Source organism: Notamacropus eugenii, chromosome 4 (assembly GCF_028372415.1).
Source record: "Notamacropus eugenii isolate mMacEug1 chromosome 4, mMacEug1.pri_v2, whole genome shotgun sequence".
Classification (NCBI taxonomy): domain Eukaryota; kingdom Metazoa; phylum Chordata; class Mammalia; order Diprotodontia; family Macropodidae; genus Notamacropus; species Notamacropus eugenii.
The window spans coordinates 45242457-45261522 of record NC_092875.1 but is presented as its reverse complement, the minus strand read 5'-3'; the positions used below and the strand labels follow the sequence as shown (position 1 = coordinate 45261522).

Genomic DNA, 19066 nt, shown 5'->3' with positions numbered 1-19066 from the left:
ATACCTCAGTTTCCTCATCTATAAAAATGATCCGGAGAAGAATATACTCCAGTATATTTGCCAAGAAAAACCCATGCCACAACTGAACAACAACAACTTTCTAAGAAAGGCTGTTCATTGGCTTTGATAGAAGTGTTTCCAAAACCAGAGAAATCACAGGTCTGATTTAAAAAAAAAAAAATCATTGTCCTTCTACTTGTCCAATTCCACAGATGTTACATACCAGAATTCTTGCAGACTCAACATCAGCTGCCCTCTGAATGGAATCAGCCATGGTGTTACTGTGTCTCCTCAGAAGGAAAACATGTATTTTTCCTCACAAAAAGACATATGAGTTTATTTTTCTGTCTTCCCTTATCTCTTAGAATTAGTAAATTATTTTATTAAACCTGAAGATACTTCAAAAACTGCCAAGGAGCAGGGAAAAAATCCTTTCCTCTCTCAACTGGATGCGAGGAGCCTTTACTCATTAGCCAAATGAATACAGCTTTTTTCAGGAGGTAGGGGAAGAGGGAGGAAAAAAGAAGATATTCTCCAAATCGTGGTGTAAACGTTGAAGTTAAACTTTAATAAAGCTTAAAACCTTAAGAAAGGTGGGAACCTTTGTTTCTCCCCAAACCCTTAAATCGTTGGATATTACAGATCACTAAATGGAATATATAGCATGTTAAAAGTCTTGATGCAATTTTAATCTTCAGTAGTTTAAAAGTACACTGAAACTTTAGGAACACCCTGTGTTTACTATACATCCTTCCCCTACACCCCCTTTGTGGATTTCTTGCTAATCCCTTGTTATTTCAAAAAGAAAATAAAGATTAAGATTTCTTTCCAAATACCTTCTCCCCCACTCATCTCCCCTCCACCCTTCCTTGAAGGAGAAACCACAGCTTACCACAATAACTTTAAAAACAGCAATTATTGGGATTAGCCTGCCAGAGCAGGCAAGGGGTTAAATTAAAAAAAGAGAATAGGTTTTTATGCTGGTATAGGTGAAAGAAGAGACTGTGAGACTTCTTTATAACCTCCCTCTCCTCTTCCAAAGAGTTAAAAGGTTACCATTTTTCCCCCTTGTCTACTATGTTTTGACAATGATCTTAGAAATGGTGCTATTAACACTAAAAATGATATTGTGCATGCAAATATACGTATGTGTTATATATTCACATATACAAAGATATGTAGGTAATTAAATATACACAAACATATATATATATACATGCATGTATATAAAGATATATTTGTATGTGTATATATGTAGGGAATACCGTTGTTTAGTCATGTCTATCTCTCTGCAACCCCGTGTGGAGTTTTCTTGGCAAAGATTCCAGAATAGTTTGACATTTCCTTCTCTGGTGGATTGAGGCAAACAGAGGTGAAGTGACTTGCCCAGGGTCACATAGCTAGTGGGTGTTTGAGGTCCGATTTGAACTCAGGTCTTCCTGACTCCAGGCCCAGCCCCTCTATCCACTGAGCCACGTAGCTGCCTCCATAGATGTACACACACACACACACACACACACACATACATACATATATATACACACAGACACAGATAAAAAAGATATAGATATACATGTACACACATATAAAGATATATAGTTAACATAAATATACACATATAAATATATGATATGTAAAGATACAAACACACATATATAAAGATATACATATCTTTGTATATATGGGGATACAAAGATATATATGTATACACACACATATATGCACATACATACATATGCATACTTATATAGGTCTTTGAGATCTTTACGCACAATAGTCCTGAGAGGCTGAGCAGTGAAAGTGTTTTTATTCCCATTTTAAACATGGGGAAACTGAGGTTCAACCTAAAGGTTGAATTGTTAACTCAAACCCAGGTCTTCTAACTTCAAAGAGATCAATGTTCTTTTTCTTTTGGATCAGCCTTTTGATCATAAGGTAGGGTTTAGTGATTCTCTCATGAAATAGAGATCCCAAAAAGGGAGTGATTTGCCCAAGGTTACAGTTACACACAGTCACTGTGGAAGACAGAATCATGTCAGTCTCTAGAACCCATATCTCTTGATTTTCAAAGCTCCAGATTCTTCCTACTTTCCCTTCTACTTTCCCTGTTCTGAGCCACAAGGACTGGAAGTCCTGATCAGGTGACAAGGTGATTTGCTATTTTTTAGGAAATCCTACTTCAAACTTTGGGTAAACTGAGGTAACTTCCACGGGATCATAGATTTTCAAGGTCCTTTAGTCTAATCCTTTTATTTTATGACCAAGGAAACAAGAGTAGGAGGAGTTGTGCCATTATTGGTCATAGGCAGGTAAGTCCAACAGGCCCTATGGTATAGCACTCTTCCAGGCACGCTACCCTGCATGGCATTGACTTATGTCCTGCCACTGGCCTCCGATAACTCTGGAAGAGAGAGTGAGGCTGATAACTTTACACAGCTCTGTCTCATTCAAATCCAATTCATTCCCAAGTCAAGACATTGTCTTCATGATGTCACTGACCTTCTTCCATGAACAAACATAAAGCAATTGTTTCAAAGGAGCAGTGCCTTTGAGGATCCTTTACAAGGTGCTCTGTTGACCATCCAGAAAAGGAACTTCTTGTCACCAAAGTCCTTGACATGGTAAAAGTTTCAATATCAGAAATGGATGTGGTTTTATTCCTGGAAATGCTATTAAAGATGGTGCATTAACATCTGCTTTGTCACTGGGCTCTGAGAGACGACTGACTTCTACTCTTAGGAGTAACTCTCTCTCTCCCTATTCAAATGTGAATGCAAATTCTTGAGATCAAGCCCTGGGGTGACTTTCTTTTAGATCCCCTGTGCTCTGTACCCAGTGAGCCCTTAAGAAATACTTTTCCATTCATTTCTTATTTTATACAAATAGTAAGCTGAAGGATGGTCTTTGGCTGCTGGTCCCTAATCTAAGCAAATGCAGTTGATTTAACATTCTCCATAGAGGAGAAAATTCAAGTGAATCTGAACAGACACTGAAAATATTTGGGTTCCTAGGGAGCACTGGCACCCAGAAACCTAAGGATGCCCAGTAAACAAGGTAAAGATCTGTGTAAACTGTAAGACAAGGTGTTATTATGATGAATATTAAGTAACTTGACTGCTCCTTCAGCAGATTGCATAAAGGATTTCTGATTGCTGTTTTTCCTATCAACCTTTGGGTTATTTGTGACTAGTTCATATGTATATATGAAATTAGGCAGCTAGATGAGCCCTAAACCTGGAATCAGGAAGGCCAGGGTTCAGATCCAGTCTCAGACACTTAACAGCTGTATGACTCTCACCAAGTCACTTAATTGCACTTCCCTTATTTGTAAAATGAAGATGATAGCACCTACCTCCTAAGGTTGTAGGTGAGGGTCAACTGAGATAATATCTATAAATACCTGGCACAGAGGGGTGATACAGAAATGTTAGCCATTATTAGCTATGTCTGCCTATATAGTTTTAATCTCTAAAAACAAGTTCTTCAAAAATTTGTACCTATTATTTTATTGATGTGGAGAAACTGCTGTGAGTAAACTCCCACTACCAATGAAGATGAGCACCTTTTTGCCAATTTAGAATCTTGGAAGAATTGCCTGTGAGTACTGAGGAAATGCTGTGATCCACACAGCCACATAGATAAAAATTAGCGGACATTTCAGATCCATTTCCAGTATTCACATTTTTGCTGTAGTGGTCTTAGGGACAGAAGAGCTGGATTCAAATCCCACCACACATACTTACTAGCTGGGTAACCTTGGGGTTTTTCACTCGGACCTTTCTCTGAGGGAAAGCTCAAGGGAAACTTTCTCTGAGTATACGTCCTCGTCTGTGCTTTTTTATTGACTGTTTCCTAGGTCTGCTGTGATGCTCTCTCCCTCCTCACTTCCTTTTGGCTTCCCTGTAGCCTCAGCTAAAATTCTACCTTCTACAAAAAACCAAAAGCACAACCCTTTCCTGATCCCTCTTCCTGCTTAGTGCCTTCCCTCTGAAATGATCTCCAACTTAACTGTGTGTATGTATATATACATATCTAGATAGATATAGGTACATATGTGTATACATACACATATATCTATATACAGGTCTATACATATATATGTATCTATATCTATCTGCCATCTATTCATAGTTGTTTGCATGTTGTCTCTTCCCTTAGAGAATTAAGATACTTAAGGAAAGGGGCTGTTTTCTGTCTTTCTCTTTATCCCTAGTATTTAGTATAATACCAGGTGAATAGTAGGTACTTCTTGCAAAAATAGGGAGCAATACTTCTTTTAACCTGCCTCCTAGAGTGGTGCTAAGGAAGGTGCTCGGTAAAACTTCCAAAAGTTTAGAAAAATGAGGTGTTCCTGTTATTATTAAAATAACTTTGTTGCTTTGGAATTGGGCATTAATACCACTTCTGAAGCTACAAGCATTTAAAGGTCCTGATAAAGTGGTGAGGTTAGAACTGAATGCCTGGTCCTTGTCCCACTTGGGCCCCAGAAGCATGGAGTCTTTCAGTATTAATCCCTGGAAGAGGTAGAGTGGGAATAACAATGAATTCAGAGTCAGAGCTCTAATGTCAGTTCTGCTACTTCCTTGGTATCCTTGGACAAGAAACTTAATGTCTTTAGATCTCAGTTTCCTCATCTGTAAAATAAATGGTTTGGACTAAATCACAGAACCAGGACTGAGAGGGTCACCTAGTTTGACCTCTCTGTTTTACAAATGAGAAAAGTCAAGCCATGTGAGGTCAAAGTCACTTGCTTAAAGTAACACAGGTGTCAGAGGCAGGTTTTGAACTCGGGTCCTTGGACTTCAGAGTCACTCAAGTGCTCTTTTCACTTCACCACATTGCCTCCTTTTTGGGTCTCAGCTATAATCCTATGATTATAGATTCTCCAAAACTTAGCTTCTTATGAAATACACTTTTTGGAGAAAAGTAGATTTTGAGGTTTTAGGTCTAAAAATACACGAAAAAACCTTCACCCCCCCACCCCCCAGTTACGTTTATTCCTTAATCCATTTTCAACCTCCTTAGCCAATCATTTAATTAGACGATAACTTTCCACAAGCAGAAATCGAATCCAAACCACAGGATCCTACAGGCCTCTCTCTGGTTTGCCTCACTGAGCCAGGGAAGTCTGTTTTCAGCAAACCTCAGACAAGATGCTTACAAAATGACACTCCTATTTACTGAACAAACAGGTTATCCAAGAACAAGTGGGTTCCAGTTGAATCAGGCAGGCTCCATTCTCCCGAAGTCCCCTTTGGCCATGCCTCAGCTTTCACACTTAAGGGCTGAGCAAATGCTTGCCTGCCTAGCAAGTCCTTAGGGCAGTCAGAGACTGATTTTTCTGAGGTGCCCAGCGTGCAGAAATCTCTGGTTTCATATCTAAGTCCCTTTAATTGATAGAAAAAAGAGAAAAAGAAAAGATTGAATGGTGCTTTTGACTCAGCCAACACCAAAGGGATCTGTATTTGTGGGTTTGGGTTGCCGCTTCATTGCTTCTGAGCAGCCAAGAATAAAATCTCTCTCCCAATCTCTCTCCTGGTTCCCTCCTCTTGGATGAACCAAGGGTCTGACCAGCAGTTTTTCCCCAAAGTGTACCCTTGGGTAAATAAGCCACCATTGATCCTTTCTATCCCATCAGCCCAGCTGGCGTGGAGGGGCACGTAATTCTAATTTTGCCCCTTTCTCCAAAGGACAGCAGGGACATTATAAGAAACTGTCCTAAGAGTTCCATCTCCCCCACTCCTCATTCTCTAAAGACATGAAAAAGGATGCTAAAGCAAGATTACCACCACAGTGTGTGCTCAGTAAACAAGGCTTCCTTTGCATGAATTGTCCCTACAACCGACCTCTCATGTTCAGTTGCCAAGATTCCCCAGGAACAATCCCCTAACTCTCTGTGTTGGCCGCATGTCATTCTTATGTAACCTGCAAGCTCCATTACTTCACCACCCTTGTAATCCACATCTCTCCTTAGCTGGAAAGAGCGATCAGTCCATGTCTTTAAACAGGGGAGCAGCCTCCCCTGTGCCTGCAAAGTCAATGGCCAAGAACAAAGTTGCTTTTGAGCCCCTCCACTCCTGTCTGGGAAAGGGAAAGTGGCCATCACAAGGGAGTATCAGCAAACTAAAGGACATATTTTATTTTTTTTTAATAAAATAGTGGAGCATGAAAAATAATCATATGTTACAAATATATACAACTAAGCAACTGGGCTTTTCCAACACATCGAAGAGTATCACAATATACAAAATTTTCCCTTTGCACCACAAGTGTTCCGTATCTATTCATGGCAAGAATTTGTTTAACAATGGAAAGAGTCAATAAGTCCTTTGGGTACCTTTGAATGATCCCTCTCTCTTCTCTCCCTTTTTTTTTTTCCACAAATCAGTCCAAACTTGTATAACATTGGCTTGATTTCCATTAAAAAGCCACAAAATGTAACGCTAAAGGGTTTCGGAGGGCCAGACCTCTCAGTCCTTTTGTTAAGAGGTTTCTTTTGTGGTCTTTATATACAACAAAATACTTGTTTCTTTTTTCTTATTTCATGGTGGGAGAAAAAAAAATGTATTGCACATAGTTTGCGTGTGTATGCTGCCCAGAAGTTTGCGGGTGTGTTTGGGGTTTTTCTGGGCGAAGGAAGTTTCAGTTTTAGCGAAAAAGTTTGGCGGAGGCTGTGGGACCCCTATCTGGTTTTAGTTCTTTCTTGTCTGTGGAGAGTTGTTTAAAGGGGGATTTCTTTGCTTACGTTGCTATCTCACAGGGTGAGGGCCATGACCTGCGGGAGGGGCTCTGGAATGGTGACTTTTGCTTACCGAGAAAACAAGTTGGGGGAGTTGGGGGAGGCATAGGGGGAGATTTGGGAGAGATTTCTTTGCTCTCCACGAAAGTTTTTCTTTACTCTTGGCTAAGGTATAGGGAAAGCCTACTCAGATTCGAATCCAGACACGTATTATATATACATTATGTATACACCTATATAATATGTATATATAACATATATATTCCCTCCACAAGCTACTTCAAATCGGTAACCGAAGAGGCCATTTAACTCATAGTGTTTGTTTCCCATTAAGCTCTTAAGTACATTTAACTTGAAGTGTATGGCAACATCCTGAATTTCAGGGAAATAATCTTTTTTTCTTTTTTAAACTTAAAAAAACCTCCCCCCACCCCATCTGAGAAAAGCACCAGGGCTTAGTTTCCTCGCCCCTTCCCTGGAGTCCTGCACAAGTCTATTTTCAGTGGGAAACAGTTTTCTTTAGTTGTTTAGTACCCACAGTCCCGGCCCCCAACCCCTTCACACGCAGGTGGGTGGTTGTGTGGCTGCTTCGTACTTCCCATGATGACCTTTCTGGGGGTGCTGGGCTTTTTTGTAGATTCCACTGGCCGTGATAACGGTGGTAGGTTTCCTCCTGCTCCTCTTCTTCAGGCTCCGGCTGCACACATTCTGCCAAGACTGCAGCGTCTTGGAAGTCCAGATCCACACTCCGCTGGTGATGCCCACCACCAGCAGCATGAACATTTTGACCATGAAGATCTCCACAGCAGGGATAGAGCTGCTCATCAAGCAGTCCGGGGCTTTAGTCTGGTTGTTCACCCTGCATTTGTGCTGGGCTGCCAGCACCTTCCAGTAGTCCATGTTGAGACGCTCGTAGAAATAGCAAGCGATCACGCAAGTGGCCGGCACCGTGTACAGCACGGAGAAGACCCCGATGCGTACCATGAGCTTCTCCAATTTGTCTGTGTTCTCACCCCCTGTTTTCATCACCCTCCGGATGTGGAAAAGGGCCACGAAGCCCGAGAGGATGAAGGAGGTGCCAATGATGAGGTAACAGGCCAAGGGGACCAGGACAAAGCCGGTGAGCGCATTCACGTCCATGCTACCCACATAGCACACTCCTGTCAGCTCATCTCCAGCGACCCTCCTCATCACCAGGATCATGATGGTCTTGACCGCTGGGATGGCCCAGGCAGCAAGGTGGAAGTAGCTGCTGTTGGCCTCAATGGCCTCGTGGCCCCACTTTTTCCCCGCTGCCAAGAACCAGGTGAGAGTGAGGATGACCCACCAGAGGGAGCTGGCCATGCCAAAGTAGTAGAGGACCAAGAAGACGATGGTGCAGCCCGTGCTTTCCAACCCTTCCTGGATGACATAGAGCTGGCCACTGTCCCTGTCGCAGGCGATGCTCTCCGCTCCGGCGAAGAGGCGGATAATGTAGCCCACAGAGTAGACGCAGTAGCACATAGAGAGGAAGATGATGGGGCGCTCTGGGTACCTGAAGCGGGGAGGGTCGATGAGGAAGGTGAGCACCGTGAAGGCGCTGGAGAAAAAGCAGAGCACTGCCCAGATGGCCAACCACACGACGGCGAACTGCTTGTCGGCCCGGCTCCAGTACACGTCCACTCCGGGGGTGCAGAGGGGCGCGCAGGACGAGCTCTTCTCCACGTGGTGGAACTTGCCCGGGTTGCTGCAGCCGGAGCGGCCCAGGCTGTCCTTAGGTTGCGGCTGCTCCGGGGGACTGGGGGGCCGCTGGGGCCGGAAGAGCGGCGGGAACATGCTGGAGCCTCGGGCCGGCTCGTCGGAGCCGTTGTTGGGGGCCTCCATGCACAGGTAATTGGGATCATTCTTGTTGGGTAGCTTGCTGCAGTCCAACGAGTCAGGCCACTTGAAGTTGAACTGCTCCATAATGGGGGAGCACTTGAGCCGGGCCTGCTCGCACATGACCCGGCAGGCGGGGATGGGGGTGGAGACTTGCTCGGTGCACATGGGCGCATAGAGGGAGCACAGGAAGAATCGGAGGTGGCCGTGGCAGCCGTACTCCACCAGCGGGGCGAACTCGTGTAGCTGGATGGCCGCCTCACGCTGGTTCTCGTGGCCCATGAGGTTGGGCATGCGGGTCATGTTGTAGCCGATGTCTTTGCACATGGGGATCTCGATGGGTTGGCACTTGCCCTCGCCTGGCCGGTCGATGTCCATGGAACTGATGGCTGCGCACGCCCCCACCACCTGCAGCACAAGCCAGAGGCGGGAACCCAGGCTGCTCATGGCGGCGTCGGGTCCGGGGCGGGGAGCAGGGAGAGGAAGAACGGCCGGGGCAGCGGCACTGGCGCCCGCCGGGCCAACAAGGTTACACCGCGGACCGCGGAGCCCTAGTCCGGGCCGGCTCAGGCACTCCGCCTGAAGCGCCGCATCAGAGCCTGGACGCCCGGAGCCGGGCTGCAGCAGATGCCCGCTGCGCCCGTCGGCTCCTGCCCCAGCCCCGGCTGCAGCCCATGCCCGCCTGGGGCAGGGCAAACGAACTGTCCGCCCGCAGCGCCGTGCCGCGCGGAGCCGAGCTCCGAGTTGCCTCTGCCGCGTCTGCCCCAAGACTACTATGAGTTTGCCCGGGCTGGGCTGGGGGAGGGGGAAAAGGAGGGAGCCGGGAGGGGAGGGGGGCCTGGCCAACGAGCAGGCCAACTGGCAAGCGAAAACAAAGTTTGCAAACAAAGCCGCGCGGCGAAGAGGGGAAAGCCGGGCTAGCTTCGGCGGCGGCGCCACCAACTCACAGGCGCGGCAAACTTTCCTGGCCCGCCGTCTGCTAATCTTGCCGTCCTTGGCTCCGGGCGGCGCGCGCGCCCAGGTGCAGGCAGGGGTGCTGGCCGGCCCAGGGCGCTGGAGGAGGGAGAGCCGCCCCGGGCTCCGGGTGACCCCGCTGTCCTTGGTGGCCCGGCTGTGCGCCGCCTGCGCCCCACCTTCGCCTCCTCTCTCCTCTGGGCTGCGGCTGAGGCTGCTACCGCTGCGGCAGCTGCTTCTCCTCCTCCTCTGGCCAGGGCTGGGAGCAGCTGTTAAGGGGGTTGCGTCCCGGAATAAGGAGACGCTCAAACAGGGAAAGGGGGGGAAAAAGGGCCAAGTGGTGGCAGAGCCCGCCCCCGGCCGCCCGCCCCGCCCCGCCCCCGCCGCTGCTTTGCATGAGAAAGCCGGCGCTGCTACGGGGATTAGGGCGCTGAGCCGCCCGGGACTCCCGCGGGCCGCCGGGCTCCTCGCCTCTCCCAGCCTTTCGGCTCCGCGCCGCAGGGATGCCGAGCCCCCTGCTGGGCGCAGGCCGGCGGGCCGCGGCGCTCTGTCTGGCCCGGAGTCTCGGCCCGCTCTTTCAATGGCTTGGCCTCTCCGCGCATCTCCTGCATGTGCCTCTGTCCATCTGTCTCGGGTTCTTTGGCCCTCCCTCCTTCTGTCTCTGTGTCTCTACCTCGGTCCCTGGCTACTGTCTCTGAACGCCCATCCCCCATCCCTCTCCCTTTCTCTTCCCCCCCACTTCCCCGGACCCCCTGGGATGACCACCGCTGCCCCCAAAGGTCAGAGCCCTGAAGGGGGAGGGGAGCAGGGTTGGAAGGTGTTACATCTCTCTTCCCCAGCCCCCCTCCCTCGATTTTATGGTGGGTTGGGGGCGGAGGGCTCTTTCAAGGAGAGGTGGGATTTACTTTTTATAGCCCCGGCCATAAACCCCTGTGAGTTCCTCTCTAGGCTGGGTACTTACCAGTCCTGGGCTCGGGCCTGGGGGGGATGGGTTTCCTTTGATATTTCAAAGAGAGCTAAAGGATGGGGGTGGGGCTCGCAATATTGGGATTTTTTTCAGGGGCAACATCTCCTACTTCTCCGAAGCGGGCTTAGGGGGGCAGGGGAGAAGTGGGGGGAAAGGGAGGGTTATAAAGGGAAACTGTTCTCTAAAAAATAACCGAGGAAAATGGGACTGAACTGGGGAGTGACCACACTGACCACACCCACTACGTCCGCTCTTATCTCGAAGTTGATTTTTGCTAGGTTTACTCTTAAGTCTCTAAATCGTCCTAGTTTACAGTAATTCATAAGGAGGAATGCATCCTTTGCTGCTTTTTCTTCTGTTCCTGTTGGTGCAAGATGAGACTGGAAGCAGGCCCGGGATCACCAGCTCCCAATGTGATCTTGGTGACCATACATCGACTTGAATTAAGTTCATTTTGTTCAAAGGCAAGGATCGAGAGGATCGAGTTTCCCTGCCCCGTTCACCCCTGGTTCACGCCGAGTCCTGGGTCACTGTCACTTTTGCTGTGACCAAAGACAATCGCAGGATGCCCCCCGCCCGATTCCTCTGCACCCCGCTCCCCCATATACACACTCACTCGAGGACGAAAGCTAGCCTAAACCAGGCAATTTCTGAACTCCTAGGGGCTAAAGTCAACAGGCCAGATAAAGCCCTCACGACATCTTAGAGAAGTGGCCAAGGTCTCTCACATTTTAGGATCCCTCTTAACAAGGAAAAGGTTTGGAATTCTCTCCGAAAGTCACAAAAATCCCACAAAGGCAAAGTTAATATCCCAGTCTCCTTCCCCGCCCCCCAATCACGCTTGGGGCTTTCTCCTTCCCACTGTTAAAGGAGTAAAGAAACTTTAGGAAAAAGATAGAAACAGGTCTTTTGAAGCCCTTAAACAATGATAACGCTATGTATATGGAAAGAAAATACTTAGCTCAGTGAAAACATGGTTAAGCACCTTCTATGCTTCTAGTTCTCAAAGACAAAGAGAAGGAATTGACTGAGAAGTACACTGCTGAGATGCCAGCTATCTCTGGCACTTTTCAGGAGTAGGGGATCTGGGAAGGAAAGCTGTCTGACCACCTGCAAAGGCTTTTTGTCAGAACTGCTCAAATTGGCCTTCTCCAAGATCAGCGGTATTGGTAGGAGTTGATTTCAAAATCGTATACCTTCTGTGTAGGAAGGGACAGTAGAAGCTATTGTCCCGTCTTTTTTTCTTTTTTCTCTTCTTTCTCTTTCTTTCTTTAACAAATGAAGAATCTGGCTTCTAACTCGCCTTTTAGTGTTCTGTATAGGACATCGAGGCAAGGATTCCTAGTTTAATGTTAACTCATCTGCTTTGTATCTTTTGCATAAATGTTAATGTTTATCCCATGTTTACTTGAATGTTCATATCCAGATGCTTATTATTTATAAAAATTCTCTCTCGCTTTCTGTCTCTCTGTCTCTCTCCACACACACACAGTCATTATCTTGCTGGATGGTTTACAGGCTATTTAAGGGAATCCTTATTATCCTCATTTTGGAGATGAACACACTGAGGTGCAGAGGTGGAGGTGTCTTGCTTAAAGTTAAGCATCCAATGGCATCCAGAATCAGTATTCAAACTCAGATCCTGGACCAGTTCTTTTTGCATGGCCCTGCCCTGTCAGTTTGCTTCTCTAGAAAGTTGGTTACATAGCTGAGCAGTTCTGTGTCTTTGGGAAATAATAATTGGTAAGGACTTGCTGGGTAGGTTGAATTGACTTCTTCCAGACAGTAGAATGGGAGGTGAGGGAAGACACTAACCTAAGTTGTGGCATCAGTTCTAAGCATCCCTTATACATCCCTTAGTATAGTGGCTAGAGAACAGGTATTCTTGGGAAGACTTGGGTTCAAATCTTATCTTTGATATATACCTGCTGTGAAACCTTGGGCAAGTCATTTAACCTATGATATAGGCTCTAGCCTATATTGTTTGCCTTTATATGAATCACTATTGCTTAGCAGAGTTCCTGGTATGTCATTACCATTAATATATGCTTTATCTAGGGAACTCTCCAAGACCATCAGTTGTAGAGAAGGTGTAGACCTGCATGAGTATAGAGAGTTTCTCTATTCCATTGGAATCACAGCTGTAGCAGTTGCTATCCTATTTTGCTTCATATCAACACTGTGACAAATTATTTTACAAATTAGGAAACTAAATCTTTGAGGGGTTAGTGACTTGCCTACGGTCAGACCAACAGTAAAATGTAACAGGATTCAAATTCAGGACTTTGTGTTTTCCAGGTTCAGAATCCAATGCACTATACTAAACTACTTCTGGGACATCCATGCAAAATTGAAAATCACCTAAGCACTGCCATTTTTCATAGACAGGAGGTTGTTTTTCCAAGAACCAAGAAATGTGAGTTATTGACCAAATCATAATGCAAAAATGAACAAGACAGTGGTTATCAGTTTGTTTTCTGACCTTTCTTCCTACCTAAGGCCCTTCAAGATGAAATTTTCTTTTTTTCTTTTTTTCACCTTCCCACCTCTTCTCTAAAAACTATATGTGTGTGTATGTGTGTATAGATATATGTGTGTGTATACCCAACACTACTTCTTGCCCAGAACTGTGTATGAACTATTTGGAAAAATACCTCAGAATTTTTTTAATATGCAATTTTAATCTAGAGCCATTAGCATAGGGATAAGTATTAGAGTTGGTAGAAAAAGGTGTGCATAAGGGACTTCTTGCCTGCCTGTCCCTTGCTCAGCCCAGAAGAGCCAGGGCACAACAAATAGTTCTTATAGACAACCAGCCAGCCAGCAGAGAGGCCTCTGAGAAAACACCAACTGGAAGATACCTACCAATGAAAAGGGTCTTTTGATGGCTCCAGCTGAAAAGATATTGGATTTTATTTTTTTCCTGTGTGTGGGATTGGAGATGGGGGATTGTATGGAGCCGCCGGGCACCCCTGCTGCTTGGCCCTGGCCAGCCCGGCCCCCCTCTGGCAAATGTTATGGAGAATTGGGAGGAATTTTATGGCTGTCTTTTCCCTCAGCTCTTTTTTCTTTTGTCTTCTTTGAAGAATGACTTTAGACATTTTATTTACATATTTAACCACAGATGAAAGGGGGTAAAGAAAGCACTAGGGCTTGTCGTGGGAATAGCTATATGTTTAAATTAATAGAAATCTGATTAAGCCTCCAAAATGTTGAGCACAGGTTGTCATTTTTGGTATTTATTTTTTTTTTAAAGGAAACTTTGTAATGGAACATGATTTCCAATAATGCGGCAGCTCCCGGGAGATAAAAAAACAACCGAGTTTGCTACCTCCCCCTCTCGGTCCCAGTCCTTCCTTCCCCCCACTCCCCCACCCCTTAACTCATCCATCTGCCTTTCAGGCTGGCCAGTGTTCGCGGGAGAAAGTGAAAGATTAGGAAGAGGGAATGTTGCAGGAAAAAAGCAGCCCTCAGCCAGGGAGAGTGTGTCCCGCAAGAAAGTGGTAGGAAATAACCCAGATGTGGTTAACACTGAATCAGAGTTGTATGTAGCTCTGAGACCGCTTCGGTTACAGTCTTGAGCAATTACGAGCCTAGCCAGGCCTGCCTTTGTGCGATGGGATTAAAGCAAAGGCTCTCCTAGGAGATAAAATGCACTGACACACACTTTAAGCTTCTCAATTTCATCCCTGTCTACTGGTCTGACTGACCCCATAGCGGGCGCAGCGGAGGGGGAGCCGCGATGCTCTCTGGCTAGGTCCTGGGAGGCAGAGCGCGAGAGGAAGCTCCTGAGCGATGGTGCTACACTAGGTGAAAACGTACTGAGAGAAGGAATTGCACCCTCCCTCTGGCCCGGCGTGCTGGATTCTTGGGGCTGTCCAGCACAATGCTCCAGTAGCAAAGCAGTGGTCCCTCCTGATTTAGTTCCTTATTTTGCAATCTAGAATCTCTGTCTTCGTTCCTTCCCATCTTGTTGGGAGTTCTGGAGCGGGATCAGAGGAGGCCTTGGAAGGGGAGTTTACTCCCTTATCCTGGACAGAAAAGGCATTTCTTTGCTAACTGTTGACTTTCACCTAGCAGAGGCTCCCTAGGTATCCTTCCAAGGATGCGCGGTGGGGAAAAAAGTTCCCGTCCCTCCCACTCACAAGTAACCAAATACAGTCACCGACGACGGAGCCCCAGCAGGTTGGCTTCCCTTCCCTCTATCGTTTCCCTTCTGTTCGAGACGTTTCTAATCTTGGAAAGGGGCACCTCTAGCTAACAAAATCAGACCCAATCCATCCCCGGACCATTTTGCGTGTCAGGCAAACTCCGCAGGCAAACAAGTTTTCTTTACGGCAATCGGTGTTGTGTGTGTGTGTGTGTGTGTGTGTGTGTGTGTGTGTGTGTGTGTGTGTGTATGTGTGTGTGTGTGTGGACCCCCTCCTCCCCTCAGCCTCCTCTGAAAATGGCAGTGGACAGCGAGCTGGGGAGCCAGCGCTGCTGCTCCAGCCCCATCTCAGCGGCTCTTTTTCCGGCTCTTTCCCTAGCAGTGGGGTTTGAAATATGACCAAAGGTTCCACAGGGTGCATTAGTGTGAATTGCAAATCAGAACATTTCTTTAATCCCCCTTTCAAGGCCTGGCTTTGGATCAGTGGCGTCTGAGGGACTCCCCACTGCTTCTGGCGCAGGGGGAGCCATTCAAGGGGGCAGCTCCTCTCCTCTATTCCCACACTCCCAAAAAACAACACCACAGACAGACACCCTCCAACTAAATTAGATTAAACTCCTTCCTTTCCACAGCACATTAGCCTTTTCACTGCCCGAGATTCATGATTCAGCGCCTCCCAATTTAAAGATACAGTATTGCTTTTTCTTTCAACAAAAGCTTGATAAAAGCAAGACAATGCCAGCCTTATACGTAAGTACTTTCAAATTACAAGGACATTATCTGTGTAAAATATAGGCAGCCCTTAGCACATGCCCGTCCCGAGCACACACACATACACACAAATGAATCTTAGCCTGGCGACCGAACTAGTCCCAATAAAATATACATAAAGCCTCCGCCGCCGGCTGGAGCTGGGGCAGGGGCTGGTCGGGAAGCCTCATTTGGAAACAGTCAAAGACATTCTAGATAATGAAACAAAAGCCCCACCATTGTTAGCATTTCCATTTCAAACAACGTCTCCGGGACAAAGACCTAGCTAGCGTTTATCTGATTTGGAATCACACAGAAGACGAGTTCAAACTCCAATCTTCTACCGGATTCCTTTCTTTCCCTCAACGCTTTTTTTTTTTTGAGGGGAGGGGTGGGCTAGGGAGAGGAGGGAGGGAAGAATGTTTGTATATATTGATTTAATTACTCACCTTCCCATCTGTTTTCTTTCTCTTTTCCTCCCCCCACCCCAGCTTCCCCCCCAACTCTTTCATTCCTGGTAGGAAGAGAAGACACCATATGGGACGCTGGGCTCCCGTTCTTGTTATCTCTACCATCGCCTCCACAGGTGACAGAGACCCAAGGGACGTAGGGTAACCTCAGAATCAAGGAGGCGCTGGGGGAACTGACCCTTCCTCCCTCCCTCTCCCCTCTCCCTCTCGCCTCTAGCCCTCCCCCAGGCCTTATATCCTTTCGTAAAGAACAGAGCACTGGATTGGCTATCAAAAGGTCTGGGTTCAAGTTCCAGTTCTGCTACCCTAGGTGATTATGAACCACGGCCTCTGTTTCCTCCGGAAAAGGAATTCGTCCTAAAACTGGATCTCCAAGACCTTTCCTTTAAGTCAGCATGCTGTCAGATTATGGGCTGACCTAGGAATCCGAAGACTCGAGTTCAAATCCTGCCTCTGGAGCGGACTGACCGTACACAAATCTTTTAATTTTTGTGGATCTCGATTTCCTCATCGGTACCTGGAGGGAGAAGTTGGACTAAATAAACTGAAGTCTCTTTCAGTCCTAAATATATGATCATGTGACTGTTGAGATTCCTTTCGGCTCTAAATTCCGTGATCTTGAATGTTCCGACTGAAATTTGCTCTGCAGCTATAAGATTCAATTAAATTGAACAAACATTTACTAAGCACTACGTAAAACCAACACCGGGGAATCCAAAGACCAAAAAATAAATAAATAAAATCCTACGGTGTGTGTGGGAGGAACATATCGTGTTCAAAATGAAACAATAGCAAACCACAGACAAAGTAAAATGAAAGAAATAAAGAAATTAATTGGAGTAGTAGGGAAGAATCAGGAAAGAATTCTGTGCAGGAAGGGGGTTGCCTGAGCTGTCCTTTGAAGGAAATTAGAGATTCTATGAGATGGGGGAGGGGGAGGAGGGATGAGAAAGAGCTTTTCAAATATGAATAATGATTAGTAACATTTCTACGGTGATTTAAGGTTTACAAAGCACTTGTATTTCCTTTCAAGGAAGTAGTAGTACTATTCCCATTTTGCAGATGTGGAAACTGAGACTCATCGAAGTTAAACCTCCTGGCTCTTCCAAGAACCAGGCACTGTCTCTCCGCTCTGCACTTTCTCCCCCCACCCCCGAATTGTCTCCTTCCTCTGCTCTGACTACTGATCTCTCTGGCTTCCTTTAAAGCCCAATTAAGATTCCACCTTCTACCGGAAGCCTTTCCCAACCCTTCTTGATTCCAGTCCCTTCCCTCTGTTAATTATTTCCTATTTATTCTAGGTTTGGCTTGCTTTGTATATATTTGTTCGCATAGTCTCTCCCTCATTAGATTGTAATGTAATTAGATTGCCTATAGGCAAGTACTGTCTTTTGTCTCTTTGCTTCCCTAGCTCTTACCACTGTATAGTACCTGACACATAGTTGGTGTTTAATAAATGTTGATTAAGTGACTTGCCTGAGGTCTCCTGGTAACTATAGGGGCAGGGTGGCCCCAAATCCATCCTTCAAAGCACTTTATTACCCTGCCTCTTCAGTTAACTGAATTTATTAACTGATTACTATATGCCACACACAGTGCTAAGGTCTGAGAATGCAAATATAAGTAGAGAGAAGCCCCTTGCCTTGGAGGAGGCTGGAATATAACATAAAAAAGGTGCAGAAAAGGGGTAATGGGAGTGAAATGGGGGCAAAGGTACCACGTAGAGCAAGCCTGAAGTGCAGCCTGGATAGGAATTATCAGTTACTAGAGATGGCAGCTAGGTGATGCCATCAGGCAGAGTGCCTTCAGAAAGACTCCTTTTCTTGAGTTCACATCCAGCCTTAGATACTCACTAGCTGTGTGACCCTGGGCAAGTCACTCGACCTGGCTTGCCTCAGTTTCCTCATCTGTAAAATGAGCTGGAGGAGGAAATGGCAAATCACTCCAGTATCTCTGTCTGAAAACTCCAAATGGGGTCATGAACAACAGCAAGATAGATTGATGGCTTGGAGTCAAGAAGAATCCTACTGGTTGTATGACCCTGAGCAAGTCACTTAACTTCTCTCTAGCTTCAGGAAAGTGTAGATGACCATGGTAGTACCTACCAAAGTGTCATTGTGGGGATCAAATGAAAGAATCTAGGTAAAGTCCTTTGCAAGCACTATGTAAGTATTCATTGTTCTTACTCTTTTTACTTCTTTACTTCTTTTTGCTTGTATCACTCTGGGCAAACCACTTCACCTATTTATCTAGGTCTCAGTTTCCTCATCCAGGATGCTGGAGGATGTTGAATTTTTGATCTTTAAGATCCCTTCTAGTGAGGTGGTGAAGTGGATTGAGTGTAGGGCCTGGAGTTAGAAAGATCTGAGTTCAAATATGGCCTCGGCCACTTACTAGCTGTGTGATCCTGCCCAAATCACTTATCTCTGCTTGTCTCAGTTTCCTCATCTGTAAAATGAGCTAGGGAAATGGCAAACAAATCTGGTATCTTTGCCAAGAAAACCCAAAATGAGGTCAGGAAGCATTGGACACAACTCAACAGTAAAAACAAATCACAGTGATGCTAACTTCAGATCTCTAAAGTTTAGGAACTGTGAGTTTCCACTTCCTTCTCTGTAAAATGAAGGAGTTCCCTCTTCACTCCATTTCCCTTTGTTTCACTGACTTCTCCTTTGTCCCTATGCAGCTTCTGTTGCTGAAATAAGGAAAATCCATGAGACATTTCCTTAAAAAGTCCTTGGGTGGTGGGTGTTTGCCTCCCCTGGGGATAAATTGTAACTTGTTTATAGGCTTCTAATGTCTTTCACAAAGTGTTCCGGTTTCAGTCTCATATTTTAATACACTAACTGAACATCTCATTTAGATAATTTTCTGTTCTGGGCTCCTCTTTCAAAAAGGATGTGTAAGTCCACTGCAAGGTTTTAAATAGATCAGAAATGAATAGGGGTTACTACTTGGATCTTCCTTTAGCATGTGAAGCAAGCTATAGGGTTGACACAAACCTTGCTCTTTCCATTAGGAATGATGAAGGTTCTCTCTCTTAGGCTTATAGCTCTTCTCCCTCTTGGGCAAAGAACATCTGGCATTTTCAACTGTGACAGAGCTTCCTGCATTAGAAGAGAGCTTTAGGAAGAGGAATCACCATGTTTTTAGTGCCATATTGGACCTTAGAGACCATT

At 46.0% G+C, this 19066-nt stretch overlaps 2 protein-coding genes across 8 annotated transcripts; one reads left to right on the top strand and one right to left on the bottom strand.

Moving 5' to 3' along the window:
* Nucleotides 1-6113: 6113 nt before the first annotated feature.
* FZD10 (frizzled class receptor 10) lies at nt 6114-9043 on the bottom strand. Its single transcript, XM_072600724.1, has one exon. It carries the CDS (start codon nt 9041-9043, stop codon nt 7298-7300), a length of 1746 nt encoding a protein of 581 aa, XP_072456825.1. The 3' UTR covers nt 6114-7297.
* A 328-nt stretch (nt 9044-9371) lies between these two features.
* LOC140499389 (uncharacterized) lies at nt 9372-17358 on the top strand. 7 transcript variants are annotated; one of them, XM_072600732.1, is made up of 3 exons: nt 9372-10329; nt 12816-12933; nt 15909-17358. In XM_072600732.1, exons 1-2 carry the CDS (start codon nt 9372-9374, stop codon nt 12839-12841), a joined length of 984 nt encoding a protein of 327 aa, XP_072456833.1. In that variant the 3' UTR covers nt 12842-12933; nt 15909-17358. The 7 variants fall into 7 exon arrangements, with proteins under 7 accessions (XP_072456833.1, XP_072456832.1, XP_072456829.1 ...); XM_072600731.1 differs by having other exon boundaries at nt 12816-14702; XM_072600728.1 differs by having other exon boundaries at nt 9372-10981; nt 12816-14702.
* Nucleotides 17359-19066: the final 1708 nt, after the last annotated feature.

Bases quoted from the DNA above. Each gene is read 5' to 3' on its own strand.
- FZD10 (XM_072600724.1), bottom strand. From the start codon at position 9,043: ATGAGCAGCCTGGGTTCCCGCCTCTGGCTTGTGCTGCAGGTGGTGGGG.
- LOC140499389 (XM_072600728.1), top strand. From the start codon at position 9,372: ATGAGTTTGCCCGGGCTGGGCTGGGGGAGGGGGAAAAGGAGGGAGCCG.